The sequence below is a fragment of the Bubalus kerabau genome, chromosome 4 (assembly GCF_029407905.1).
Source record: "Bubalus kerabau isolate K-KA32 ecotype Philippines breed swamp buffalo chromosome 4, PCC_UOA_SB_1v2, whole genome shotgun sequence".
NCBI lineage: Eukaryota > Metazoa > Chordata > Mammalia > Artiodactyla > Bovidae > Bubalus > Bubalus kerabau.
In genome coordinates, this window is record NC_073627.1 from 44,330,269 (window position 1) to 44,357,982 (window position 27,714).

Genomic DNA, 27,714 nt, shown 5'->3' on the forward strand with positions numbered 1-27,714 from the left:
CCACCTCCGAGATCCCGGCAGAGTCAGTCACTCCACCTCATCGCCGCGCCTCCGTGGGCGTGGCCTCACCGCGCACTCCAGTCCTGGGAGGGGGCGTGGCCAGGGCGGGGAGGGGGGAAGGCCCCGCCCTCCGGGGGGAGTCACGTAGCTCTGCGGCAGCCGCAGCCTCATTTACAGAAGCCGGGGTTGGAACCGCAGCTGTAGCGGATCTGAACGCGAGCTGTTCCTGTGGCTGCGCAGCTACCTCGCTGCGGACAGGTGAGCCCCGGGAGTTGCTCAGCATCTCCGCTTCCTCTCCCTGACTCTTCCCTCTGCTATCCTTGCCCTGCTCCTGCGGGGCCCTGGATGTGCCTTCTCGACTCTCTCCTTTCTGTCCACTCCACGGCTCAGCTTCTCCCACAGCACCCCTTCCTTTTAGCTCTGATGCAGCTTTTCGGATTCCAGATCTTCCTCTGCCGGCTGGACTTATCCTTAGTGTTAGCCTCTTCCACCCAAACCGTTTTAACCTCAGCCTGCTTCCTCTCCTGGGCTGAGTTCCCTCTCCAGTTCTGCCTTCACGGTCCCCCTGAGCTAGGTCCTTCTCCCTGGCTAGGTAGCCTGTTTCACCATCATCTCCCCATAGGTCTCCTCCCTCCTTATCCTGTGTCTCTTCCTCCCTTTCAATCCTGAGCCTCTGCTCCCATTCCCGTTAAGAAATGGAGAAGAGGTTATGGAAGCCTGTGGCCGTTGTTTTTTGTTTTGTTTTTTTCCACCACTGCTACTCCCTACCCCCACCCTTTTCCTCCAGAAGCTGAGGGAAGAGGGATGATGGGTACTTTTGCCTCATTCTGAAGCCTTGGAAGTAAGTGCACCTTCCCTCAGGGCCCTGCTGAGTGAGGATGAGAAAAAGGAAATTGGAATGGCCAGGGCTTTTGCCTACCTGAAGAAGGGGCCAAATTCAGTGAAAGAAAGACTGGCATCTTTATTGAGGCAGTAGTTTCATAAGAAGACCTGTAACTTTGGGGCTGTTCACCTCCCCACCCCCACCCTGGGGCTGGGAAGGGTGCCCGTCAGGGACAAAAGGGGATGTGGGAACCGGCCCCGAGCCTGTTAGCTGCCCAAGAGACTGGTGCCATGTTGATGTCCAGGACTTGCGCCAAGGACTGCTGCTCTGTTCCCAACCGTTGCTTGTTGGGGTGGAAGGAAGAGGCCACTGGCCCACATGGACAGGAGAGGAAGCAGAGGAGGTAGGGTGGGTGGGGTGCAGCATTTATACCTGTCTCCATTCCACAGAACTGTCACCATGCCCCACTCGTACCCAGCCCTTTCTGCTGAGCAGAAAAAGGAGTTGTCCGACATTGCCCTGCGGATTGTGGCCCCAGGCAAAGGCATTCTGGCCGCAGATGAGTCTGTAGGTAGGTGGGGCCCTGCGGTCAGGTGGGGAAGAGGTGGCCAAGGAGCTTGGGGATGACCTTGCCACCCTACTTTGTTTGCCCCTCCCTAGGCAGCATGGCCAAGCGACTGAGCCAAATCGGGGTGGAGAACACCGAGGAGAACCGCCGGTTGTATCGCCAGGTTCTGTTCAGTGCCGATGACCGTGTGAAGAAGTGCATCGGCGGTGTCATCTTCTTCCATGAGACACTCTACCAGAAAGACGATAATGGTGTCCCCTTCGTCCGCACCATCCAGGATAAGGGGATTGTCGTGGGCATCAAGGTGCACCCACTGGCCCTAGATGGGGGCTGAACATGGAATTAGGTGTGTGTGTGCGTGTGCAGGGTCCTGCCTGGGTTCAGTTCTGTGCCTGTGTCTCCCTTTCAGGTTGACAAGGGTGTAGTGCCTCTAGCCGGAACTGATGGAGAAACCACCACTCAAGGTACAGGAGGGGTGGTCTTCAGCACCACAGAGAGTTGTTGGGTGGCTGCTGCTGGCAAAGAGGAACAGAATAATGAGGTTGGCACTCTGCCTACAGGGCTGGATGGGCTCTCGGAGCGCTGTGCCCAGTACAAGAAGGATGGCGCTGACTTTGCCAAGTGGCGCTGCGTGCTGAAAATCAGTGAGCGCACACCCTCAGCACTTGCCATTCTGGAGAATGCCAATGTGCTGGCCCGCTATGCCAGCATCTGCCAGCAGGTGGGCCTATGTGTGTGTGAGGTGGTCAGATGGGTGTTCTGTGCCTGGTGGCGAGAGGGTTATATGGCTTTCTTCCATCCTACCTCCTGCCCCTCCTAAGCTACTCTGCTCTTACCTGCAGAATGGGATTGTGCCTATTGTGGAACCTGAGATTCTGCCTGATGGAGACCATGACCTCAAACGTTGCCAGTATGTTACAGAGAAGGTGAGTCCGCACCTGGGCACAGACATACACCACAGGGAGAACCTGACAGGGAGCCTGTGCTCCACAATCCCTGGCTCAGATGCAGGCGCTTTCCTTAAGCGCATTTTTACCTGACCCCAGAATGTACCTGTGAGTCTGACCTGTATCCACTCTCACAGTTATACCCACTTACCCCTAGGCAGGGAACATAATGGCAGGGGCCCAGAACCGTAGTCAACCTCCTCTGGTCCCCAGGTCCTGGCTGCTGTGTACAAGGCCCTGAGTGACCATCACGTGTACCTGGAGGGCACCCTGCTCAAGCCCAACATGGTGACCCCTGGCCATGCCTGCCCCATTAAGTATAGCCCAGAGGAGATCGCCATGGCAACTGTCACTGCCCTGCGTCGCACTGTGCCCCCGGCTGTCCCAGGTACCACCCTGATTCCAAAGCTGTTCCTATCCCTAAGACCCATTCTCAGGTTCTTCTTGTGGCCTCCAGAAGTTCCTTGCCCTGGAAAAATAAGGAGCGATCAATCGGTTTGTCTCCTCTTCTCTGTCCTAGGAGTGACCTTCCTCTCTGGGGGTCAGAGTGAAGAAGAGGCATCTCTCAACCTCAATGCTATCAACCGATGCCCCCTTCCCCGGCCGTGGGCCCTCACCTTCTCCTATGGGCGTGCCCTGCAGGCCTCTGCACTCAATGCCTGGCGAGGGCAACAGGACAATGCTGGGGCCGCCACTGAGGAGTTCATCAAGCGGGCGGAGGTTGGGAGCTAAAGGTGGTGGGTGGGGAGGTGGGGTGTAGCTAGGCAGGTGGCAGCCCAGAGGCTCTAGCCTGGACAGGGTCAGGAACCTGTGGACTGGGTCGGCTTACTTACTCCCCTCCTTTTGCAGGTGAATGGGCTTGCAGCCCAGGGCAAGTATGAAGGCAGCGGAGAAGATGGTGGAGCGGCAGTGCAGTCCCTCTACATTGCCAACCACGCCTACTGAGTACCCCTCCACACCACAGCCCTTCGCCCAACCACCCACACCCAATTTTGCCTGTAGTTATGGCCAGGGCCAAGTAGCCATGCAGAGCAGAGATGCCTCCATCCAGCACTGAGTCATCTTCCTTTGTTCTCCTCCCCTCCCCTCTCAGATTGCTGCACCTGGGACCATTGGATGGGAGGATAGGGAGCCCTCATGACTGAGGGCAGAACTTGCTAGAAGTCAGAGCAGGATGCCTGGGTCTCCCCCCAGCCTCTGCCACCCCCCCCCCCCTAGTTTTCCCATGATAGGGTTGCTTCTCCTTGGGCTCTCCTTGCCTGCCCTCTCTCCTGGGGTCAGAGGGTAGGGCAGCAGAGCTGACTCATGCTTTGTGTGCATACCACATAGCAAATAAATGGTAGCAAAACATGCTACTTTGTCTGCATTTTTTACATATCTAATTTCACCTCCCAGTTTCTGATCTCTGTAGTGTCTCTGAGCCATCTTGGACTGTGGAGGTGGAAAGGGTGGATTTTGTTTTACTGGGCATTAAGTTTAGGGGGAGGGGCACACCCAGTCACCATTCTCAGCTCAGGCTCTTGTTGATGTCTGAGGCTGGAGCGAGGAGGTATGGAGCGCTGTGAGTCTTTCAGGAACTGCCACTTCAGAGGCACTTGACTGCAGCTGCAGAAGGATGGAGTGAGGCTGTGCTGTGCTTAGTCACTCAGTCGTGTCCAACCCCCATGGAATGTACCCTGCCAGGCTCCTCTGTTGTCCATGGGGATTCTCCAGGCAAGAATACTGGAGTAGGTTTGCCATGCCTCCTCCAGGGAATCTTCCTAATCCAGGGATCGAACCCAGGTCTCCCACACTGTGGGTGGATTCTTTACCATCTGAGCCGCTAGGGAAGCCCAGAGTGAGGCTAGACCCAAGCAACTTCTGACGGCAGCTTTCGTGCATGGCCCCAAACTGGACCAAGAGGCAATGGGAGTCTCTCACCTCTCAGCTGTGTTGACACATTCCACCAGGGGGAGCCACTGCAGGAGCAGCACCTGTGTTCTTGCCCAACAGGAAAATCCCCAACCTAAGCACTGCCAGACCCAGCACAGTTATCTAAGAGGTTGCCAAGGGCTGTTGCTCATTCCTATCTGAGATAGATAGGGGCACAGAGGGAGCCAGTTTAAGGGTCTGGGCAAGAGTGACCTGGTGAGGTCTCATGCTGAACTTTGACCTCTTGGCCTGGGTGTTGGGAATAGGTTGAGACTCTGGGTCTATCTGAGCAGATGAAAAGACTAGAGAACCTGCTGGGTGTGTTCTGTGTAAACTGCGGAGGCCATGCTCTATGTAACGTGCACAGCCAATGCTTCTCCCAACTAATTATTGCAATATGGGAATGTAGGCTCAGTGTGGCATGATCTTATATAAATAAAAAATAGCTAACACTTATATCCGGAGAAGGCAGTGGCACCCCACTCCAGTACTTTTGCCTAGAAAATCCCATGGACGGAGGAGCCTGGTAGGCTGCAGTCCATGGGGTCGCTAGAGTCGGACACGACTGAGCGACTTCACTTTTCACTTTCATGCATTGGAGAAGGAAATGGCAACCCACTCCAGTATTCTTGCCTGGAGAATCCCAGGGACGGGGGAGCCTGGTGGGCTGCCGTCTATGGGGTTGCACAGAGTCAGACGTGACTGAAGTGACTTAGCAGCAGTAGCAGCAGCAGCAACACTTATATAGCAGTTTCCTGCCAGGCCTTTACAGTTATTAACTCACGTACTACAACAATTCTATATAAAGTAGATACTATTGCAATTCCTATTTATTTTAAAAAACAATTCTATTCCTTTTGGCTGAGCTACATGCATACAGGATCATTTTCCTAACCAGGGATCAAATCCATGCCCCTGCAAAGTCTTAACCACTGGACCACCAGGGAATTCCCTGCTATCCCTATTTTAATATGAGGAAACAAGATCGCTTCTCAAGATCGCTCAGGTGAAGTGGGGAAGCTGGGATTTGAACCGAATTTGAACAAGAAAGATCCAGAGTCTGTGCTCATGAATTTGTAAGAATTTTAGTGAAGTATTCAGACTTTAACAAGTTAGGAACGAATCCAAATGAATATTAAAAGTATTAAATGAGCTAAATATGCTAAAACAGGTACTACTAGCTTGCTCCTCAGGAAGAGGAGCTCTATAATAAGGATGATAAACAATGACCGTGATAGGTGACTTTCTGTCTGCTCTTTATGAATGACCTCATTTTAGTCAGTATCTCCATTTTTCAGATGAGAAAATTGAGACTTAGAGCTTCCCGTGGTCGCCCAGCTAGCATTTAACGACTGCAGAGTTTGCGCTCTTAATCCCTGGGGCTAGGAGTAGGTTACACATGGAATCAGAGGGTGTCTTCCAGCAAAACCGAAACCCGCACAGTTTCTCAACCACCCGTTGACGCCGGGGCAGCCACCTTTCAAATTTCAGGAGAGGCTCTTTGCAGACCCCTCCTACCCCTCGCTGGAGAAGGAAATGGCAACCCACTCCAGTATTCTTGCCTGGAGAATCCTACGGACAGAGAAGCCTGGCGGGCTACAGTCCATGGGGTCGCAAGAATCGGACACAACTGAACCTCCTCACCACCTACCCCTCGCAGGCTTCCTCCCGCCGGAGTGCCGCTAGCGATTGGTCGTGACCGCGGCGGTGGGCGCGCCCCCTCCGTGCGGGTTTCCGATTGGGGGAGGCCTGCGCGGCCCCGCCCCTCGGCGGCAGGAGCGATCGGAAGCAAGCATGGCGGCCACCGGGGCTGCAGCTACGGACCTAGGTTCGGTGGGGTTCAGGTCGGGGCTGCGGCTCGCGGAGTGCGAGGGTGGAATGCAGGGGTGGGGACTGTGGTGTGCAAGAGGTCTCGCGGACTGGGGGTCGGGATTCGTCTTGGACAGGATTCTTTCAGACTCGGGCCCCGGCCCTTAGCCCGGGAATCCCTCGGAAGGCGGGCCGAGAGGCTCTGAGGACGGGTTGCCCGGGCTCCTCCGCCTCCCGGGTCGGGCAGGCACCCGAGCCCACTGCTGGCGCCTCAGTGGATCCCTCCGTGCCCCCCAGAGGTGGTCCGAGGCAAGCGCGCCGCCCTCTTCTTCGCCACGGTGGTCATCGTGCTAGGGTTGCCGCTCTGGTGGAAGACCACGGAGACCTACCGGGCCCCGTTGCCTTACTCCCAGATCAGTGGGCTGAATTCCCTGAAGGTAAGACCTCAGGGGAGGAGGACCAAGGGACAGCCCGGAAAGATGGAGACTCAGCTGATGGCTCTGATGCTTCTTCCGCAGCTGCGGCTAATGGTGCCGGTCACTGTAGTGTTTACTCAGGAGTCAGTGCCATTGGATGACCAGGAAAAGCTGCCTTTCACCGTTGTGCATGAGAGAGAGATCCCTCTGAAGTGTGAGTTCCTGGGGGATCAGGGCTGCCTTTCTGGTCTGAGCTCAGTCCACAGATAAATTGGCTAGGAGGAGCATGTGTGTGTGTCTGACCCTTTGCGACCCTTTGGACTGAAGTCCGCCAAGCTCCTCTGTCTATGGGATTTCCCAGGCAAGAATACTGGAGTGGGTTGCCATTTCCTCCTCCAGGGGATCTTCCCGACCCAGGGATTGAACCCGCGTCCCTTGCATCTCCTGCATTGGCAGGCAGATTCTTTACCACTGTGCCACCTGGGAAGCCCAGGAGGAACATGGGTACCCTGAAAAAGTGGTTGAAAACTTATTTTAAAAGCCCTCTCTAAATGAACACTGTGTTTGCTGAGAAGAAAAAAAAAAAAGCTTTAAATTCAGTATTCACCATTAACGTGGCAGTTTTTTTCATAAAACAATTGTGCTACCTGATCAGCAGCAGGTGATGCTCAGGGGACAGAGGAAGATGTGGGATGTAGTGGAATGAACACAGGATTTGGAATCAGTTTGAACTTGTATATAGGCCTTATTCATTTTAACATTAACACTTTACTGAGTGCGAGGCACTTTTCTTGTGTGCTTAGTCACTCAGTCGTGTCTGGGCTCTTTGCCACCCCATGGACTGTAGCCCACCAGGCTCCCCTGTCCATGGAGATTCTCCAGGCAAGAATACTGGAGTGGATTGCCATGCCCTCCTCCAGGGGATCTTCCAACCAAGAGATCAAACCAAGGTCTCCCGCACTGCAGGCAAATTCTATACCATCTGAACCACCAGGGAAGCACTTTCCCTAGGTATCAGGAATTTAGAGATGAATAAGAAATTGATAATGGTTTCAAGAAATCCATAGGTAGGGGAGAGAGACAGAGATAGAAATCAATGTAGAAGTATATAAGTATATAAGAAACAGAGACTGAACTTAAGAAAGAGACTATAACTGGGAGGAAAAAAAGGTAGAGAAGGTTTTGAGGGCTGTAATTTTTTTTTTTTTTTTAAGAGACAGCATTTATTGTTTTTTAAACAACCTCTGCATTATTTATTATTTTTGGCTGTGCTGGGTCTTCATTGCAGTGTGCAGGCTTCTCATTGAGGTGGTTTCTCTTGTTGCGGAGCACAGACTCATTAGTTGTGGCACACAGGTTCAGTTGTTCAGTGACATGTGGAATTTTCCTGGACCAGGGATAGAACCTGTGTCCCTTGCTTTGGCAGGTGGACTCTTATCCACTGCGTCACTAAGGAAGTCCCGAGCATTGTAATTTTTAAGACAGATTTTTAAAGGAAGTGTAGGAATTCAGGTTAAATGAGGAGGTGAGGAAGGGATAACACTAGCATAACTAATATTAGTTGTTCATTATATGCCAGAAACTAGGTGAAACACTTTATTTACATGTGTTGCCTCATTTAATCCTAACATTATGACCTCCATTTTGTTAAGTTTCTCTTTTTTCTTTTATTATATATCAGCTCTTCCTACCCCATTCCAATATATTTCTTTTCATTGATTTGTTGGAGAAACCAGGTCCTTTGTTTTGTTAGGACATCTCACATTCTGGATTTGGAAGATTTTTTTAATGTATTCCTTTATTATCCTTATTTCCTATAAACTGATAGTTAGATTTGTTTAAAATCAGGTTCAGGTTTGTTTTTTTTTTTAACTAAAAATACTTTTTTCTTTTGGTTGCACTGTGTGACATGCAGGATCTTAGTTCCCTGACCAGGGATCAAACCCAGGCCCCCTGTATTGGGAGTGTGGAATCTCAGCCACTGGACCACCAGGGAAGTCCTGACGTGTCCCTTCTCTATGTCTGACTCTCTATTCCAGCATCTTCTTTTTATCAAGAATGTGTACTGAGTTTAATTCTTTTGAGGCATTTATTGAAATAATCATATGGTTTTCCTCCTTATACCTTTTTTATTGTAATGAATATTGTAGTAGATTTCCCTGTGGGGAGGATACTTCAGGTTGAAGGTTCACAGGGAGAGGCAAGAGCTGGGCAGGTGGACGAGGTGGAGTGCCTCGTGTGTTTATATCATCCATGCTTTTTCAGGTGGTGCTAGTGGTAAAGAACCTGCCTGCCAATGCAGGAAATGCAAGAGACGTGAGTTTGATCCCTACATCAGGAAGATCCTCTGGAGGAGGGCATGGCAACCCACTCCAGTATTCTTGCCTAGAAAATCCCATGGACAGAGGGGCCTGGTGGGCTACAGTCCATGCAGTCAGAAAGAGTCAGACACCACCGAGCATGCACACACAGTCTGCATAAATCATTAGAACTGGCTGAAGCTTCTTGGCCTTTCTCTGCACATCACCATCTTGCTCTCCAGGATGCTGGACAGTGTTAGGGCTGGAAAGGTGGGCTCTTCTCATTATGCCTCTTTGTTTTCTCTCAGATAAACTGAAAATCAAATGCCGTTTCCAGAAGGCCTATCGGAGGGCTTTGGATCATGAGGAGGCGGCCCTGTCACTGGGCAATATACAAGGTACCGAAAGGGGTGATCATTTTTAACAGGAAGCCCTCTTTTACCTTCTGATCTCTAAGTGTGTAGTTTCTATACTTTGTCTTTTTTTTTTTTTTGGCTGCATTATGCAGCTTGTGGCTATCTCACTTCCCTGACCAGGGATTGAACCCTGGGCAATAGGAAAGCCCAGAATCCTGACCACTAGGCCACCAGGGAATTCCCACCACCCCTTGTCTTAACGCCAGAACCTCTCTGGGAAAGCTGGGTGTGAGAGACCTTGTATCCTAGCGTGGGCCACTGAGGTCCAAACCTGGCCACCGTGTCAGCTGGGTGTGAGTGGGAGGTGGAGTGATGGACTAGGCATCCTGGGGGAGCCAGAGGGAGAGGGAATGGTGTTTTCTGCTCCTGGTAAACCCCCTGCTCTCGTCCCCAGAGGCAGAAGCCATGCTAGCTGAGCCATCGGAGCAAGCAGAGGGCTCCCTGACAGTGTACGTGATCTCTGAACGCTGCTCGCTCCTCCCTCAGGTAGGGTGAGCAGACAGGCTGTGGCCCGGCTGTCTCCCTACAGCTCGTCCTCACCTAAGTCTCCTGGTTGTGGGATTGCCCATTCCTTCCACTTGCTGCAGAAAAGTCCGCAAGTATTTTTTTAAAAATAGGGATTGTTTTTATTGACTCTGGGTCTTTCTAAATCCAAGGCTTGGAGATGGTTAAAGTTCCAATTTCAAGTGGGAAAAAAAAGTCAGTAGGATTAAAGAAGCCACTTTGAATGGGCTATGATGGTAATATGAGCCACACATTGATCTTTTCACTTACTGAGCAAAAGGCTCAGTGGGAGCTGTACCAGGTACATTTTATTTATTTATTAAAATATTATTTATTTGACTGTGCCGGGTCTTCGTTGCGGCATGTGAGATCTTTGATCTTTGTGGTAGCATATGGGGTCTTTAGTTGTGTGTGGCATGTGAACTTAGTTGAGGCCTGTGGGATCTAGTCCCCTGACTAGGGATCGAACCCAGGCCCTCTGCATTGGGAGCATAGAGTCTTAGCCACTGGACCATCAGGGAAGTCCTTTATTTTTTAATTTATAATGAAATGTTAATTATTACAAAAAGATGAAAGAAAATTTTACTGAACATGCATTTCCCACCCCCAGTTTGCAAACTACAGTACAGCCCTGTGTATCTCCATGGTTATACCCCTTCCCTTTCAGCCCAAGGCGACCATAGTTAGTGTGTATCATTCTCTTACTTTTTTTCAAGTTTTACCACATGTTATATCTCTATAAGCACTATGTTTAATTTTACCTGTTTTTGAACTTTATGTAAATGGCATAATAGAGTGCATGTTCTTCTCCAGTTTTCACTTTGCTCGACCTTTATGTTTGAGTCATTCATGATGTCTAGTTGAATCGAATGCGTTCATTTAAAATTCTGCCTTATGTTTCATTGTATAAACATATCACAGTTTATCCATTCTGTCGCTAACAGGCATTTGGATTGTCTCCAGTTTTATCCTATTACAAATAATGCTGCCATGAAAATTCTTGTACTTGCCTCTTTGCCATGTGCTGTCTGCTTGTATCAAACTTGCCAGTGGTTTGTTTCTTCTTGCTCAGTGTGCCATCTCTTAGTTCTAGCCCACAGAGATAGAGCTGTTGCCCGGACCTGTGTCGACTGGGAAGGAGAAGAGAACTGAAATGAATGAAAACACTCACATATCCCCATAGCTCAGAAATGCTGAGATAATTAGTTCACTGTGAATTCAGAGAGAGGTGCAGACCTGCTGGGGCAAAAGACCAGATTCTCAAAGACAGGAGCCAGAGTGCTCCTCTGCTTTCTTCCCTGACCTGTGTGGGCCTCCTGTCCCTTGCTTGCCCCTCATAGGACATGATGAGCTACATTGGGCCCAAGCGGATGGCAGTTGTGCGGGGGATAACGCACCGGGAGGCCTTTAACATCATCGGCCGCCGCATCATCCAGGTAGCCCAGGCCATGTCTTTGACTGAGGACGTTCTTGCTGCAGCCCTGGCTGACCACCTTCCCGAGGACAAGTGGAGTTCTGATAAGAGGCGGCCTCTCAAGTCCAGCTTGGGTAGGATGACCCAGCTTTTGCCAGGGGAAGGAAGAAGGAAATGAATTATGCAGAGATACTGGGGTGGGAGGGGAATCTACATGCAGATGCTTCACTCCTTCTATGATTTCATAAAAGTATTTATTTTTAATTGAAGGATAATTGCTTTACAGTATTGTGTTGGTTTCTGCCATACATCAACATGAATCAGCCATAGGTTTTAGTTTCATTTTTCTTTAAACATTTTTTTTGTTTATTTATTTGGCTGTGCGAAATCTTAGTTGCAGCATGGGGGATCTAGTTCCCTGACCAAGGATTGAACCCAGGCCCCCTGCATTGGGAGCACAGAGTCTTAGCCACTGGACCACCAGAGAAGTCTCTCATCTTTTTCTTAAAGTACTCAGTGTTCCTCACCCCAGTTTTATCCTCCCTTTGGTTCCATGATGGCAATCAGGCCCCTTCCAGAGAGAAACAAGTGCAGCTTCGCCAGGGGTACAGGCTTGCCTTTGATCCATAGGAACCCCTGGCTTCCCTGACTCCTGTTTCTATAGGCTATGAAATCACCTTCAGTTTACTCAACCCTGACCCCAAGTCCCATGACGTCCACTGGGACATCGAGGGGGCTGTCCGGCGCTATGTGCAGCCCTTCCTGAGCGCCCTCAGTGCGGCAGGCAACTTCTCTGTGGACTCGCAGGTGAGACTAGGAACAAGCTGAAGAGCCCTTTCCCTGGGTACACCACCCTTTGCCGTCCTGCACCATCCTTTCCTACCACAGATATGTAGCCTTTACAAGCGTAGTCTGTTCTTCCGGCTCTTTGAGCTTTCTGGTTGGTTAGGAAATTCCTGTGTATGTATATGGTTCTGGGGTCTGCTTTCCCTCCTTGGTGTCCAGCTTGGGGAATTTTGTCAGTGCTTGTTAAAAAACTAACTTCCTTATGGCTCCTTCTGGAACTGTATTCAACAGTTTTACTATCCTACAAATTTATTTAAAAACACACAGCCAGTTTGGGATTGACGTGTACACACTGCTGTTTTTAAAATGGATAACCCAACAGGGACCTAGTGTATAGCACACTCTGCTCAGTGTTATGTGGCAGCCTAGATGGGAGGGGAGTTTGGGAGAGGATGGATACATGTATATGTATGGCTGAGTCCCTTTGCTTGCTGTCCACGTGAAACTGTCTCAACATTGTTAATTGACTATACTTCAGTATAAAACAGTTCAAAAAAAAACTTCCTGAAAGACGTTAACATAGTAACAATAAAGACGTGAAGAATGTAGTTTTCTGAATCACACAGTGTCCTTTTTAGGGAAAATGTGGGAGACATTTTTATCAGGTCTTGGTAGTGGGAGTAATTACTTCTGAATAGCTAACTTGATTTGATCTGTGGACACTGAATTATGCTCTTTTTTTGTTTAGGCTTTTGGAGAGCCTGGTAAAATAATGTGTTCAAAGCATGGATTTAGTGTGTTAACTTTATCCTTAGCTTTGTTATTTTTTTTCCCCTAGTCCTGTTTTCTCTCAGCCTTAATTTTTTTTTTTTTAAATGGAAGGACAATTGGTTTACAGAATTGTGTTGGTTTCTGCCAAACAGCAACATGAGTCAACCATAGGTATACATAAGCCTTGATTTTTGTCTCTCATATTTTCCCTGCCTAATTGTTATCTTTTTGAGGACACACTGGACTATCACTCATCAGACAAAATAACATGCTTTTCCTCATTGTTCTGCAGATCCTTTACTATGCTGTGTTGGGGGTAAACCCCCGCTTTGACTCAGCTTCCTCCAGCTACTACTTGGCCGCACACAGCCTCCCCCATGTCATCAACCCCGTGGAGTCCCGGCTGGGTGAGCTCCTGAGGTTGAGGGTCTCTCTGGCAGGCCAGGGAAGGACCCGGTAGGCTCAGCCTGGGGTGGGAAGTGGGTTGTGTATAGTGACGGCTCCCAGGTTGGGTTGGTCCGAGAGTGTTGAGGAGGTGCTGGGCTTTTAGGCTCCTTTCCCATGATAGTCTCCACTTCCACACGTCTCCACTTCCACACTGTCATAGCCAAAAGCACTTATTAAGCATTCCCAGCACTTTTTATAAACACATGGATCGTCCCTGCAAACCATCCAGGGAAGATACAGCCACACTTTCTTGTAAGAAAAGACAACAGTAGCAATACATTGGGGCGGAATTTGAGTCAATAGTTCTGCTGATTGAGGAACCTTGAAGCTGGGATTCCAGTTTATCATTTTGGGGCTGGATCCTAGGAAGAGGAGGTTTGACCGAGAACTGTAATAGAGGCAAACCAAGGGGAGTAAATCACTAGCTGTGGAATTTCAGGGTTAGGTCAGCGTGTATCAAGGGCTGTGGGAGGGGCAACACGAGAGGCCTTGGTGAAGCCTTCCTCCCTTCCTCCTTCCCTTCAAAGTCTGAGGGACTGCTTAACGGCATGACTGTCTACAGAGAGAGAGATTTCAGGCTAGGCCACTATGAGCTTAGAGGCAAAAGAGTTAAGAGTGCATAGACATTCTGGAAGCTCAGGAAAGTTTACTGTGGATGAATTTTGAGAGAGTGACCGAGTTGAGGCTGGCCAGGCAGGCAGGCGCTAGATCACCACTTTAAGATGTCTGAACTTTAACCTGGTAAGAGTGGCTGGCTGCAGAAGGATATGAAGCAGGGACTGACCTGAGGTCAGATTTATCCTTGTGCCTAAGAACAGGTTATAATAATATGGGTGCAATATGGTAGTGGGCCAGAAAGCTGTCTTAGACAGTCGGCAGTGGCAGGGTATGGTGTGGGGGTCTGTTGGAGGAGGGGCGATTCAGGGGCAGGAATGCACTTTCAGGGGAGTGGCACATGTTGGGAAAATGTTGAGGTTCTTTACCACAGACACCCAGGCCCGGAGGATATCTTAGTGATTATCAGCTGGGGAAACTGAGGTACAGAGTGCCCAGCAGTCAGCGGCTGACCTAGAACTAAGATCTGGATGCAACCTGCTGTGCTGACTCCCCTTCTCCTTGTGCCCCAGGATCCAGCGCCGCCTCCCTTTACCCCGTGCTCAACTTTCTCCTCTACGTTCCGGAGCTCGCCCACTCCCCCCTGTACATTAAGGACAAGGACGGGGCTCCAGTGGCCACCAACGCCTTCCACAGTCCCCGCTGGGGTGGCATTATGGTAAATGGTCACACCGTGCAGAGCCCAGAGCCCAAGCTTCAGGGACAGACTGATGTTCCCTGAGACTGTTCCTTCTGCTGTTCCTCCGTGGCCCGGCCTGAGTGGGTCGGGGAGGTGAGGCGCCTCCTCGGCCGGCCCCACTGCTTCTTGTTTCCATCATGGTTGCTATAATCAGCGCCTTTTGCACTTGGCAGTTTGCACTGATGTAGGACTATTCTGTGTGTAACTTAGATCTAGGCCCTATCTGTGGGAGTCTTACAAGATTGGGAACTCTGTCTCCCCTGTAAGATTGGGAGTTTCTCATGGGTAGGAACTCTAAAATGGAATACAAATATTTCATTTTCTTTTTTTTAACAAATGTTTCTTTAATAAGATTTGTGAGGGGGTAATGGAGATATAGGGCTTCCCAGGTGGTGCTAGTGGTAAAGAAGCCACCTGCCAGTGCAAGAGATATGAGAGACATGGGTTTGATCCCTGAGTCGGGACGATCCTCTGGAGAAGGAAATGGCAACTCACTCCAGTATTCCTGCCTGGAAAATCCCATGGACAGAGGAGCCTGGCTGTAGCCCATAGGGTTGCACAGAGTCAGAAACGACTGATAATAGTGGAGATCATGTATATAAAACTCCTAATAGCAGGTATCCCAGACATATTTGGTTTGTCATTTTTAAAGAGCACAGAGTATGTCTTCCTTTTCTCTCGTGGCCCCCAGAGGGTCTGGGGCAGAGCTGTGCATGGTCCTGGCGTGATGTTGAGGCCACCTCGTTGCCCCCTGCAGGTATACAACGTGGACCCGAAAGCCTACAACGGCTCGCAGCTGCCAGTGAGAGTCGAGGTGGACATGATGCGGGTTATGGAGGTGTTCCTGGCTCAGTTGCGGTGAGGCCCTGGGGGATCCGCTTGGGGGCGTGGCTACTGAGTCTGACTCTTGCCTCTTGGGCTGCCTGGAGTGAACTCTTACCTGGCAGGGATACCTTGGCTGTACCTGGAGCCCCAAGGAAACCAAGAAAGGTTTCCAAGAATCCCTTCATCCTTCTCCTAAGAAAGACTAGTTGCTGACAAATACTGTTTTAGGAAAAAAAGCCTTATGAATCCGTGGTGGCTCAGTGATAAAGAATCCACCTGCCAATACAGGAGACGTGGGTTCAATCCCTGGATCAGGAAGATCCCCTAGAGGAGGAAATGGCAACCCACTCCAGTATTCTTACTTGGGAAATCCCATGGACAGACGAGCCTGACGGGCTACAGTCCACGGGGTCACAAGAGTCGGACACGACTTAGCAACTAAACTTCAACAACAAGAACAAAAAGAGATCATTGGTTAAAGCGGAGCTTAGGGCTCAGAACTGCTTAGGGTTGCGTCTCACCCCCTAAGACCCTGAGGTGCTTCCTACAACCCCTGTGGTTCTGGGTGAGATGGAAAATCTTGATAGTTACTCTAGGAATCTCGACCATCTTCTCCCACCTTGTGGTCTCTGCTCCTTTGATCTTCTGCGCTGTTCCTACAGGCTGCTCTTTGGGATTGCTCAGCCCCAGCTGCCTCCAAAATGCCTGTTTTTTGGGCCTAAGAGTGAAGGGATAATGACCTGGGAGTTAGACCGGTTGCTCTGGGCCCGGTCCGTGGAGAACCTGGCCACAGCCACCACCACTCTCACCTCCCTGGCCCAGCTTCTGGGCAAGATCAGCAATATTGTCATCAAGGACGATGTGGCGTCTGAGGTAAGCAGGCAGGGGATGCATCCTGTGGCTTAGGACTGGAGTGGCCAGCAACGGCCAGGGAGTGGTGAAGGCAGAGAGCCATTAGAGATTCAGAGAGTGTGTGGGCATGCCATCCTCAGTGCCCAGGCTTCCTCTAGAGGGCAGTGCCAGCTCCCCAGGAGGAGTGCAGTGTGGGTGTGAAGTGTTAAATGGGCACTAAGAAGATAACCCCTGGCCCTTTTATACTGGCTGCCATATATCCTGGGTGAACTTCAAGCAACCTGCCTGGTAGATAGACGACACAGTGGGGCCCTCTCCCACCCTTCCCTACCAACTGATGCCTCAGACTTTTCGGTAACGCCCTGCCCCTTCCTAGGTGTACAGGGCTGTAGCTGCAGTCCAGAAGGCGGCAGAGGAGTTGTCCTCTGGGCACCTGGCCTCTGCCTTTGCTGCCAGCCAGGAAGCTGTGACATCCTCGGAGCGTGCCTTTTTTGATCCGTCACTCCTCCACCTCCTCTATTTCCCTGATGACCAGAAGTTTGCCATCTACATCCCACTCTTCTTGCCCATGGCTGTGCCCATCCTCTTGTCCCTGTCCAAAATCTTCCTGGAGACTCGCAAGTCCTGGAAAAAGCCTGAGAAGACAGACTGAGTGGGGTGGCATCACAGTAGGAAGCCTTCCTTTCCAGCCAGGAGGGGAGGTGTTGGATTGAGAGGCACATAATGGGGCCTGCCACAAATGATTTGTCTCCAGCCTGCTCTGTTGCCACTCCAGCAGTCAAAGTATAACAATCCAAGAGGGTTTCCTCTTTCCTGTCCTCCTGATTCTTGTGGCTCAGGTCCCTCCCACTCTTCATCTCCTCCCCCCACTCCAACCCCCAAACCTCAAAAGACCCAATTTGGGTCTCCTTACCTGGCTTGCACTTGAAGGCCCTTTACTGTCTCCTGCTGCAGCAGGGGCAGCTTGTCTTTCTGCCCTGTTCCTCACAGTCCTCTTGCACTGAGGGGGAGCATTAGGGAAAAGCCCTGGATTGGGTTCTAGGGCCCCCTTCCTGCTTCTCTTTGATCCCTCAGAGAGAACCTTAGCACTGCTCTTCTGGAAGGGGCCAGGCCCCTGTCATCTCTGGGGCCTTCTCCCTTCCTCCTGGGTGGCTACACTTGGTGGGTGCAGCCTGATGCTGTGTGTGGCAGAGGTTCCCTTCCTCATCCCTTTATAGAGGCAGTGTGGTACAGTGGGGAGAGTTCTGGACTTGGGATCCAACATGTCTGAATTCAACCCTTGCTTCTGGACTTAATATCAGGGGAGCTTTGAATAAGCTACTTAATCCTCTCTGAGCCTCAGTTTTTCTTTTGTTAAAATAGCACTAATGACACCTCCCTTACAGGGTGGCTGTGAGGATTAAATGTGATGAGCTTGTGAAAGTGTCTGGCATATTCTAGGCTCTGAATAAACATTGGTTGAATATGAACTGGAATGATACAAAGTGTGATCATACCTTTCATTCTTCATTTGTGTGTAAGTCATGGTTTCCTCCTGTCTTCCTGGGCTCATTGGTCCATTTTACTTCCACCTGGCCAGATGCCCTTCCTGCCTTCCTGTCCTGGAGGGCCCTGTGGTGGCGAGACATTGCAGGCTATTGTCCCTCCTAATTTCCTGGGTTGTCTAGCAGGGGGTGTGGGAGAGAAGTAGCAGTGTAAGCTCTCAGATACTACCTGATTCATAAATTCTAAAAAAGAATATATAGTTGGCCCTTGAACAACATAGTGGGTGAGATGCCTACCCTCTGTGCATTCAAAAATCAGACGATAATTTATATTTGGCCCTGTTTATCTGCAGTTCCATACCCACGTATTCAGCCAACCTCCCATCGTGTAGTATTGTAGTATTTTCTATTGAAAAAAAATCCAGATAGGTGGACCCACTCACTTCAAACCCACGTTGTTCAAGGGTCAACTGTGTTGATTGCAAGCTGCAGTGGGCACTGTACCAAGTGCTAGGTACTCTAGAGAACAAAGACAAGATCTCCAGTTTCACCGAACTGGTCTTGTAGGAGGACCGGTCAATGAGCAAATGAAACGAATTTCAGATGATGCATAAGAAAAAAACAGGCTGATCAGATAGTGACGGGGTGTCTGAGAGGGCCTCTGAGCAGATGACATTTGAGCTGAGACCGGAAGAACGAGAGGAGGCCATCTGGGGGAAGAGCATCCCAGGCCCTGAGACGGGAACTCACGTGCGGGGCAGAGGGAAGGGCGGAGTGGCTGGAAGCCAGCTAATAAGAAGGAGTAGGTAGCCAGAACCCCTGAAAACCCCTACCGGAAAAATAAACGACGTCCCCAGGTGGGCCCCCTCCCTGCCCCGGGTCAGTAGCCCAGGTGGGCGGGCGGTGGGCGGGGCCAGCGCCGGGCCCACCCCGGGGGCGGGGCGGTACCTGGGGCCCCGGTCCGGCCGGGGGCGGGGCTGCGGACGCTCCCCCTTCTCTCGGCTCCAGCCGGCGCAGGCAGCCGCGGCGGCAGCAGGCGAGCCGCGGCCCCGCGAGGCCATGAAGGTGAAGAAGGGCGGCGGCGGAGCCGGGACGGGAGCGGAGCACGCTCCAGGGGCCTCGGGCCCGAACGTGGAGCCCAAGCCGGAGCTGCAGGCGGAATCCGAATCCGGGTCCGAGTCGGAGCCGGAGGCAGGCCCGGGGCCCAGGCCGGGGCCGCTGCAGAGGAAGCAGCCGATCGGGCCGGAGGACGTGTTGGGGCTGCAGCGGATCACGGGCGGTGAGCACCCGCGAGGCAGCGCCGCCCGCGGGCGGGAGTGAGAGAGCACGAGAGGGGGCCCTCGGGGCGCGCGGAGCCCGGGCCCCCGCCCCCTTTCCCGCCCTCCCCCCGCATCCCCTCCCCCACCCGGGTCCCCCTCGCTTGTGTCCTCTACCCTTCTGCCTCCAAGCCTGAGATCTCCATGTCCCCCCTTCCCTCGATCTCTCTCTGCGCCCCCCTTGCCCCTTTAGAGATTCGTTTCCACCCCTTTCCTTCCTTTTTGAGGAGTCCATCCCCCTTTCCAATGGTGGAGGTGGGGCAGCAGCTGCAACTGTGACCCCCTCCCCACAGAGTCTTCAGAGTCCTTTGAAGATCTTCTCTGCAATAACGAGGAGGGGGGCTGAATGCAGTCAGTCCCCGGTCTCCTCCACCCTAGAGGCTAGGTGTGGTATCAAAACCCTTAGGTCTCCTTCACACTGGACACCCCCAGGAAGTCTGGGGCCATCGCTCTCTCCAGGAAAGGACCTGAAGAGGAAGCTTCAGTGGTTTGACTCTGGGCTTCTCAAGGAAGTGGGTTAATACCCCCTTTAGCCTAAACTAGGGCCTGTCCTCTTTTGGGAGGCCAAGCCACCACTGTGGTTGAGTTTCTGAGCTGGATTGCCAAACTGAAGTTCCAACTTTGCCGTCCTATTGGCTGTGTGACCTTGGGCTAATAACTTCACCTCTCTGAGCATATTCATCTGTAAAATGGGAATAATGACCCCTACCTTTAGAGAGCTGTTGTGAAAATAAATCCTCTGATTTTGCACTGTGCCTGGCAGGCCGTGCATGCTCTGTAAATAGGGCTCTTTTGTCAATACTGAGGGCCCCACAGGACTGCTCATGCTGCTGCTTGGAGGCAGACAACTGGGCATTCAGGGGAGGGGAGGGGGTCACCGTAGGCAGGGAACAAGGGAGGGAAGTCTCATGGCAGAGGCCGTGGCTGAGCCTGAAAGAACAGAAGGCGCTTGGAGAGGCAGTGGCCTTCTATCTTGGCTTCATTGGTTAGTAACCCTGCCCTGGCTCCCTCTGTGAGGGCAACTTTTGGAGTCCCCCTGTGAGGGTAGGGAGCAGTTGCTGGACTGGACCTGAGCTCTGGCGCTGCAGGAGCAGAAGAGTCCAGGGCTTCCAAACAGCTGTGGAGGGGACTGATGGCAGGTCTAGGCCTGTGCATCTGGGTCCCCAGGGGACCAGCATCTCCCTCCTCTCTTAGCCAGGCAGCAGCCATTCTTGGCTGGACCCCTGGAGCACTGAACTGCCTTACCCAAGCAGGCAGTAGTAAAGGGAGGGCACCTGGACCAGTCTGATGGTGGTGCCAGTTGGGCTATAATTGGCAACAGCAGCGTTTAGGATTCAGGTTAGCTCTGGAGCAGAACTTCCTTATAGGATGTCTAACTTGTCCCAGTCCTAGGTAACTTTCGAGGTGATTTTGCAGCCAGAGGGGCTTCTAGCCCATATACAACTGTGTGTCTGAATTTGGAGGAAATTCATAGCGCTTACAGATTCAGCATCTGTGGGCAATTAGAGGAAGAGTCTTCACTGGATCCCTCTCCTTTGTGGAAGCTGAGAACAGGGCTCCAGAACTCTCCCCACTGGCACCCCTGCCTGTCTCCTCTGACCCTAATCGCACAGGTCTGAGTTTGTTCTTCCTGGATTACCCAGCCCTGAATCCAGCTTAGGAAGCTATTTGTGGCTGAGGCGAAGGGAACAGTTGTGTTCTGAACCCTCAGCCACACTACCCCTTATCGGGCCTGACCCTGAGTCCCAGGCATCATCCTTCTCCGTCTGGGGGAGGGAGTGGAGGTGGTGTCCTGAACCATGGGCATCTTCCATTCCTCACTTCCTCTAAGGACAAAGGGATTGATAGGTTGAGTTTGCAGTAGAAGAGACACACTGCAAGTTGTTCTCCAATGAGAGGAGAGGCTCCGGAAGTTAGGGAATGGGGGAAGGAGGGGAACTCTATGGGGAGCCGGGAGCCGGGTGACTAGGATGCTGTTCCGAGTTCTGCCTCTTCCTCTCCTCTGCCCTGCACTTTCCTCCTACGTCTTTGGATTAGTGTTTACTTTCTGTGAAAATAAGTTGTGTCCAGGGTGAGGTAGGACCTGCCTACTTCCATTCCTCCTGTCCCCACTGTGGGCTGTGATGGGCAGGCCAGGGCTCCAGTCCCACCATAAGCCCTGCTGGACCTCAAGTGCCAGGTGGCCACCAGGAGGGCTTCCTGGAGGGGGCTGCCCAAGGCTTGGGAAGAGAGAATGACTTTACATTCACTTCCTCTTCCTGCCCCAGAGGAATCAGTGGTGGCCTAGGGGCCTAGTGGGTGATTTCCGGGCCTCTTCGGGGAGGATGTGATGCTGTGCGGGCACCAGAGCCCCCACTGCACCTCTCTGTTTCTTCCTATTTGCTGCTGGGGCCTCCTCCCTGAGTGCTTGCAGTTGCTGCTCCAAGAGTGGTGAGGGTTGATCAGGCCCTGCTATTTCTGAGCTTCCTCAAGCCAGGCCCACCACTGTTCGTGGTTCCTCTTCTGGGCTCAAGGATTCCCCTTACCCCAGTCACAGCCCTGCTACACCTGCCACACCCTCTTACTGGCCTTGCCTCTTCTCTCTGGGGGTGGCTCAGAGTCAAGGGTGGATGGATGACCTTTAAGGGGGGGTTCCCTCTGTAGACCTCCTCTGCTAAGACCTCCTCTTGTTTGAAGATCAGTGGGGGATGAGAGCAAAGGTAGCTCCCTTTCTGTCTCCACACCCCCCTCCCCCCCAAATATTCCAGGCTCTGGGCTTGAGTCAGCAGAGCTTTGAGTAAGCTGCTTAAGGGAGCTGGGTTTGTATAAGCCTCTTATGGGGAGAGGAGGGGCCTGGGGGGTGAGGAAGAACAAGGAAGGGGTTGTTTGCCCCAGCACTACCTAGGTCAGATAAAGTCCTTGCTTGACACACTTAGATGTGGCACTGGGGGCGGCTGTGGGGCAGAGGAGGGGCAGGGGTATCCTCTCTGGAAACAGCTGTGTCACCCCCATTAGAGTGAGGTTCCTAAAAGCGGGGCTCTATCTTCCCTCTCAGGGTGGTGGGGGGCAGGGCTTCCCACCCAATTCTAGACTCATTTGGTTAAAAGTCACCGAGCCACTCCTGACATAGCAGAGGCTGGAATGAAGGGCCCTCCACCCCCGGGTGGGAGGGAAAGTGTGGGGGAGGTAGTCTTGTCTTCTATCCTACCCCTCCCTGATCCAGAAGCTACTAGGAGAGAACCTTTTGTCCGCCGTTAGATCCCAAGAGCAGAGCTATGTCTCCCCCACACTCTGTGGGGGCTCCCTCAGGTTAGAGGCTCAGTTCTCTCTGTCTGCAAAGCAGTCACCCTAGGGATCAGAGAAAGTGGTAGCTAGTCTGGGGTAGCTAGGTCCCTTCCTCGCTCAGCCGCCCGTCTCCCCTAGACTACCTGTGCTCCCCCGAGGAGAATATCTACAAGATTGACTTCGTCAGGTTCAAGATTCGGGACATGGACTCAGGCACTGTCCTCTTTGAAATCAAGAAGCCCCCAGCTTCAGGTGAGTGTATTGGGTACGCCATCATCCACAGAGGAAGTGGGCCGCCCAGGGACTCCGGAGGCCACTGAGGAGTCAGAACAGAAATGGGATTGGCACCCAGGTCTCCCCAGGAGTCACCAAGCAGCAGGGCCCTCTGCCTGGGGCTGGGCTGCTGCTTTACCTTCCCCTGGGTCCCTGGGGTTGGATGTCTTGAGAGGACAAGCCTGCCTCTTCAGTTCCTGCCAGCCTGCCCCCTGTAGGCTCCCTTGGGAACTGCAGTCCCAGAGGCCCCAGGTCTTTTTATCTCTTGGGGCTCTGGGACTCTCAGTTGAAACTGGTGACCTGCTGACCAATTTAGAAGCAATTGGAACCATTTGGCCAATGGTCTGAACCCTCAATATGCATCAGGATCTCCTGAGGAGTTTTGAAAGAAATTCAGACAGATGAGGTCCCTGGGGTGAAACTCCGGGTGGGCATGGGCCTCACCTAAAGCCCACTGAGCCCCAGCTGGGGTACATTACAGAGCGGCTGCCCATCAACCCGCGGGACCTGGACCCCAATGCTGGGCGCTTTGTCCGCTACCAGTTCACGCCTGCCTTCCTCCGCCTGAGGCAGGTGGGAGCCACGTGAGTCACTGGGCCGGGGAGAAGGGTAGGGGTAGGGGTGGGAAGGAGCCCTTCCTGAGTTCTTGCTGAGCCCCTCCTGGGGCCCAGCTCAGCCCCGCCCCCTTCTCTGCTCAGGGTGGAGTTCACAGTGGGAGACAAGCCTGTCAACAACTTCCGCATGATTGAGAGGCACTACTTCCGCAACCAGCTGCTCAAAAGCTTCGACTTCCACTTTGGCTTCTGCATCCCCAGCAGCAAGAACACCTGCGAGCACATCTACGACTTCCCTGCTCTCTCCGAGGAGCTGAGTGCGTTGGGGGAGGGGTGGGGGGGGGTGGACTCAGAGGGACCAGGTTGGAGGGAACGTGGGTCTGGGCCCCTCTCTTCCCCTTACAGCTCTCTTGTGTCTAGCCACCATTCCTAAGCCACCTATAGGGAAACTGAGACCCAAAGAGCCTGGGGGAACTCTTTGTTCAGCTTGTCCCCGTCCCCGAGTCCTGAAGCCCCTGCCGTGACCTGGCTCAGGCTCCTGACCTTTGCCCCAACTTGCTGGGCCTCTCTTGCAGTCAACGAGATGATCCGTCACCCGTATGAGACACAGTCCGACAGCTTCTACTTCGTGGATGACCGGCTGGTGATGCACAACAAAGCTGACTATTCCTACAGCGGGACGCCCTGACTCCCCAAGCCACCCCCTACCTCAGGAGGGTCCTGGGCCCACAGCCGTGACCACCCCAATACTCGCCTCTCAACCCCGGGTCTTCTGTTGGAGGAGTGTTGCGAAGCCCTGAGCCAGTGTTGGGAGGGAGGGAGCCTGAGGTCCCCCAGTCCAAGCCTGTGCAGCCCATGGGGCCTGGCATGTGGGGTGGGGTGGTAGCGGGGCTGTCCACCTGCACATTCCAGGAAGACCTCCAGTTGGAGGAGTAGCCAGGACTTCTGGACAACCTAGTTGGCCCTAGCCTCTTGGGCCCAAGTTGCAGAATAGAGATCCCCTATCCAGGCTTTTCCCCTGCCCACCACCGACAGGCCATTTAGAGTTGTAAATTCACAGATGAAGTTCCATGCGGGGTCTGGCAGTCAAGCTTCCCAAGGGAGTCTGGGCCCTGACCCTAGCCCCGATCTGTACCATCAGGGGCTGAGATCCTGCCTGAGGTGTGGGAAGGACCTGCCCAGATTATAGCCTGTGGTAGGGGCTGGACCAACTGTATATAGTTTTCAATAAACTCTCCTTTTCTGTTCTCTGGTTGTGGGTCGGCATGTGTGTGTGGTGGTGGCTGGCAGGGGTACTCCTGTCTCCTGATCCTCAGCACCTGGATACCACTCCTGGCATCTAGAGTTGGTATTTAGTATGCGTTGCAACTGGAAAGGGTTTTTTCTTTTATAAGGATGGTGACCTGAATGCTCAGAGGAGAAACTTTGGCCCAAAGTCGTAGCTAACCTTGAAGAACAGAGTCTGGGACAAGGGCCTGCGACTCGGGTGGGAGGGAAGGTGTTGGGAAGGTGGCCTTGCCCTCTACCCCACCTTCTCTGAACCCAGAGGCTACTAGGACCGTTAGGTTGTCCTTTTAGCCTTCATCAGAGAGAAGGCTAAGGCCTGGCGCCCTCTTGCCTTCAGCTGCCTTGAGGAGGACCCCAGGCTTGGCTGCCCTGCATATAACCCTGCCCCCAGCCCGACCCCAGTCCCAGAGGATGTCTTCATTTTCTTAATGGAAGAAATTCAGAAACAGGTAGATGGAGAGTTTATGTCAGGGTTTACAGCCTATTGTTCCAGGCACTAATTTGGATACACTTGGCACTATTTCTCTCTGTAGCCTGAATAGTTAATCTATAATTAATGTAAGCCTGCAAGGCCTGGAAGTGCTGCAATTCACCTGGGTTCTGTGGAACCCTTGCGGGAAGGCCAAGATCTGGGCTGAACTCTGGGATTCTAAAATGAGTGAGACATTGGGATTTCCCTGGTGGTCCAGTGGCTAAAATTCTGCTCCCAATTCAGGGGCCCCAGGTTTGATCCCTGGTCAGGGAAATAGATCCCACATGCCTTAACTAAGACCTGGTGCAGCCAAATAAATAAATGAGTGAGACACAGGGAACAAATACCTGTTGTAGAATAAGATGAACGGGGCACACAGGGGAGCAAGAGTCATCCTGCTTGGAGGGTTCTAGCAAGGATTCGTGGATGAATCCTATCCATCCCAACATTCAGGCCGCAAACCAGGGACTCAGTCTCAACTCCCGTCTCTAGCTCCATCCAATCACTGGAGATTTTGCCTCTTAAAAGTTTCAACTTCATCTGCTTCTCTGCAGTTCTTTACCTCTCACTCTAATGCCTATAATATCCTCCTCAGCACCCCTCTGCCTCTCGTATGGAAGTACTGGGGAGCATCCTGACATGACCACTTAATAGCTGTGCAATGCTGGCAGGGCAAGTTAACCTCCATGCCAGCATTTTCTGAAAAATGGGCGTTAATCCTCAGAATTGAATGTGGACAGTCTAACACATGTAAGGCATTCAGGCTTCGGCCTACCATTCAATATATATTGGTTATTAGCTTCATTCCAATCCACCCTTCACTCAGCTGTCACAAATAATCTGACCAGGTCATTCCTGCTTAATCTCCTCAGTGGCCTACCATCATCTTCAGGAGAATTGCCAACACCTGGACTGCAAGGCTCCACACGTCTTTCACATTGTAAATATTTACTTTCCTGAAAGCAACTGATAAATCGGGCCTCCAAACACTTGCTTTATGCCATTCCCTTTGCTTCAGTGCTCTCTCCCCATCTCTTCCTGTCTAAGTTGTCCTGAGTTTTCAAGCATTTATGATGCTGACTGGATTATGAGGTGGTTACCGGGCTCTCCTGGTGTTAAGTGACCTGGGGGCAGGAATGCCAAATGGTCTCCAATGAATGACACACTCAATACGAGCACTCCACCCCTCACAATGGAGGGTCACCAAGGGAGAGTGGAGGGAGCGTGCTAAATCGAATCGGGCGGATGTTCTGGATTGGTGCTGCTCTACTTCCACCTTCAGACAGGTAGGGCGGTCCCTGTTTTGAGGTCCTCATCCCTGGAGCGTGTATCAAAGAGGCTCTCCTCTGGTGAGGCCTGGCAGAGGCCTGGCTGGAGAAGCCTTGGACCCTTGCCTCCTTTTACGTCTTCATGCCTCTGGCACTGGTCCTGCTGCTAATGGTGCGCCTGGGTACGTTTGGTTCCTGGCACTTTTCCTGGGAACCAAGAGAATCCCTGGGCTATAGAAAGAGGAAGAAACAGGGTCGGGTGGGGCTTGTTCTGGCCCTGGTGCTGATGAGCTGTCCTTGAAGGCTGAGCTGAACCTTGCAAGAGCTGTGCCTCACATTCTCTTTGAAGTCAGCCAGATATTTTTTGCTTTGACTCCTTAGGGGTGTCATGAGGACCCTACCACTGGGTTGCGCAGGAAAGCCCAGATACTTCAGGGGGAGCCACCACTCATGCCAATTTGGGCTGGAGCTAGGGGTGCCCGTGGGAACTACCAAACCCACTGTCAACTGTTGAGATGCTTCCCTTCCAGTCGGTGAAGAATTGCTGTCCCCAGCCCCCAGTGCCTTCCTCCCTAGCCTGGCCCCTCCCCTGGGAGCCACCCTCCACTTTCCCCCACCTGGCAACTAAATGAAGGGTGCTTTACTTTTCTGGGGGTTGGGGACACACCACGCAGCTTGTGGAATTTTAGTTCTAGACCAGGAATTGAACCAGTGCCCCCTGCACTAGAAGCATGGAGTCCTAACCACTGGACCACCAGGGAAGTCCTAAAGGGGGCTTTACTTTTTTGTGTGTCATGGACCCATTTGTTGTCTCTACCGAAGCCTGTGGACCATAAGCTTTTATGTACAATAGTATGTTGTAATCCTATATATTTTACGTGTTAAAAACTATACATCGATATCTATATATATTCTGCAATGCCTGTATTATATTATGAAAACATTTGTGATTTCTAATGTGATTTCTCTACCTAATGACAAAGTCACAAATTCTGTGAAAAGTTATTGTGATTTATTGCTGACATTCTTAATCGAGGGAAATGCTAAATTCAAGGTAGAGATAAGTGAAAATGAAGGTGAAATTTATTTATCCAAGTTCATGGACTCATGAATTCTAACTGGTTTTAGAACCCTCAGGTTTACAGCCCCTAAACCTGAGAAGTTAAAAGGGTTAATTTCCCGAAAATAAGAGAACTTTCAGACCCTGGATCCATTCAAACAATTCCTCTCTGAACGGTGGGTGAACACATGATGAGCGGCCAGCAGGGGGCAGCATATGAGCAGAAGTGTGGGGCTCAGTTCAGAGAGCCGCAGCCACTCAGCTGTTTCTTGGTTTGGTTTGTTTTTCCGCCCAGTTTTTAGTCCAAGGGCCAGTCTGGCTACAAACAAAGAAACATGAGACCCCAAGACTTATCTGCTTGCCCCCTGTCTTACTTGCACAGGGGCAAGCTCACTTACATGTGTGCCGAATGGGCCCATAGGATTGAGGTTGGACTGACGGCCTCCAGCTGCCTGGGATGGAGGCGTAGAGGAGGTCGTCTGAGCCCTCAGGGTCCGAGGTTCTGAAGCAAGGAAGTAGGTCCCAGTAAAGTTCTCCCATGGAACACTTACCCTGCTCTTGGGGGCTTGGGTATCAAGACACAAGCCTGGGGTTGCCCAGAGCTGGGGGCTTAACAGAGAGGCTTCACCCTTCGTATAGCACAGGGCTGGGCT

At 52.0% G+C, this 27,714-nt stretch overlaps 3 protein-coding genes across 4 annotated transcripts; all 3 read left to right on the forward strand.

Annotated features, from left to right (window-relative positions):
* Positions 1 to 130: 130 nt before the first annotated feature.
* Positions 131 to 3,686, forward strand: ALDOC (aldolase, fructose-bisphosphate C). 2 transcript variants are annotated; one of them, XM_055580118.1, is made up of 9 exons: positions 131 to 258; positions 1,273 to 1,394; positions 1,484 to 1,695; positions 1,801 to 1,855; positions 1,952 to 2,112; positions 2,234 to 2,317; positions 2,552 to 2,726; positions 2,859 to 3,058; positions 3,188 to 3,686. In XM_055580118.1, exons 2-9 carry the CDS (start codon positions 1,283 to 1,285, stop codon positions 3,281 to 3,283), a joined length of 1,095 nt encoding a protein of 364 aa, XP_055436093.1. In that variant the 5' UTR covers positions 131 to 258; positions 1,273 to 1,282; the 3' UTR covers positions 3,284 to 3,686. The 2 variants fall into 2 exon arrangements, with proteins under 2 accessions (XP_055436093.1, XP_055436094.1); XM_055580119.1 differs by lacking the exons at positions 1,801 to 1,855; positions 1,952 to 2,112.
* Positions 3,687 to 5,965: 2,279 nt separating this feature from the next.
* PIGS (phosphatidylinositol glycan anchor biosynthesis class S) lies at positions 5,966 to 17,558 on the forward strand. The gene is made up of 12 exons (XM_055577146.1): positions 5,966 to 6,077; positions 6,356 to 6,495; positions 6,577 to 6,688; positions 9,083 to 9,172; positions 9,585 to 9,676; positions 11,035 to 11,242; positions 11,773 to 11,915; positions 12,958 to 13,072; positions 14,240 to 14,385; positions 15,164 to 15,264; positions 15,894 to 16,104; positions 16,460 to 17,558. Exons 1-12 carry the CDS (start codon positions 6,044 to 6,046, stop codon positions 16,733 to 16,735), a joined length of 1,668 nt encoding a protein of 555 aa, XP_055433121.1. The 5' UTR covers positions 5,966 to 6,043; the 3' UTR covers positions 16,736 to 17,558.
* A 1,053-nt stretch (positions 17,559 to 18,611) lies between these two features.
* On the forward strand, positions 18,612 to 24,222 carry UNC119 (unc-119 lipid binding chaperone). The gene is made up of 5 exons (XM_055577148.1): positions 18,612 to 18,846; positions 22,286 to 22,399; positions 22,902 to 23,004; positions 23,119 to 23,291; positions 23,550 to 24,222. The coding sequence occupies exons 1-5, from the start codon at positions 18,627 to 18,629 to the stop codon at positions 23,660 to 23,662; spliced, it is 723 nt and encodes a 240-aa protein (XP_055433123.1). The 5' UTR covers positions 18,612 to 18,626; the 3' UTR covers positions 23,663 to 24,222.
* Positions 24,223 to 27,714: the final 3,492 nt, after the last annotated feature.

Coding starts and splice junctions, on each gene's coding strand:
- ALDOC (XM_055580118.1), top strand. CDS start 1,283: ATGCCCCACTCGTACCCAGCCCTTTCTGCTGAGCAGAAAAAGGAGTTG. Junction 2,113..2,233: donor ATGCCAGCATCTGCCAGCAG/GTGGGCCTATGT, acceptor TCTTACCTGCAG/AATGGGATTGTGCCTATTGT. Junction 2,318..2,551: donor GCCAGTATGTTACAGAGAAG/GTGAGTCCGCAC, acceptor TCTGGTCCCCAG/GTCCTGGCTGCTGTGTACAA.
- PIGS (XM_055577146.1), top strand. CDS start 6,044: ATGGCGGCCACCGGGGCTGCAGCTACGGACCTAG. Junction 9,173..9,584: donor GTCACTGGGCAATATACAAG/GTACCGAAAGGG, acceptor TCTCGTCCCCAG/AGGCAGAAGCCATGCTAGCT. Junction 14,386..15,163: donor CCCGCTGGGGTGGCATTATG/GTAAATGGTCAC, acceptor TGCCCCCTGCAG/GTATACAACGTGGACCCGAA.
- UNC119 (XM_055577148.1), top strand. CDS start 18,627: ATGAAGGTGAAGAAGGGCGGCGGCGGAGCCGGGACGGGAGCGGAGCAC. Junction 18,847..22,285: donor GCTGCAGCGGATCACGGGCG/GTGAGCACCCGC, acceptor CGTCTCCCCTAG/ACTACCTGTGCTCCCCCGAG. Junction 22,400..22,901: donor CAAGAAGCCCCCAGCTTCAG/GTGAGTGTATTG, acceptor GGTACATTACAG/AGCGGCTGCCCATCAACCCG.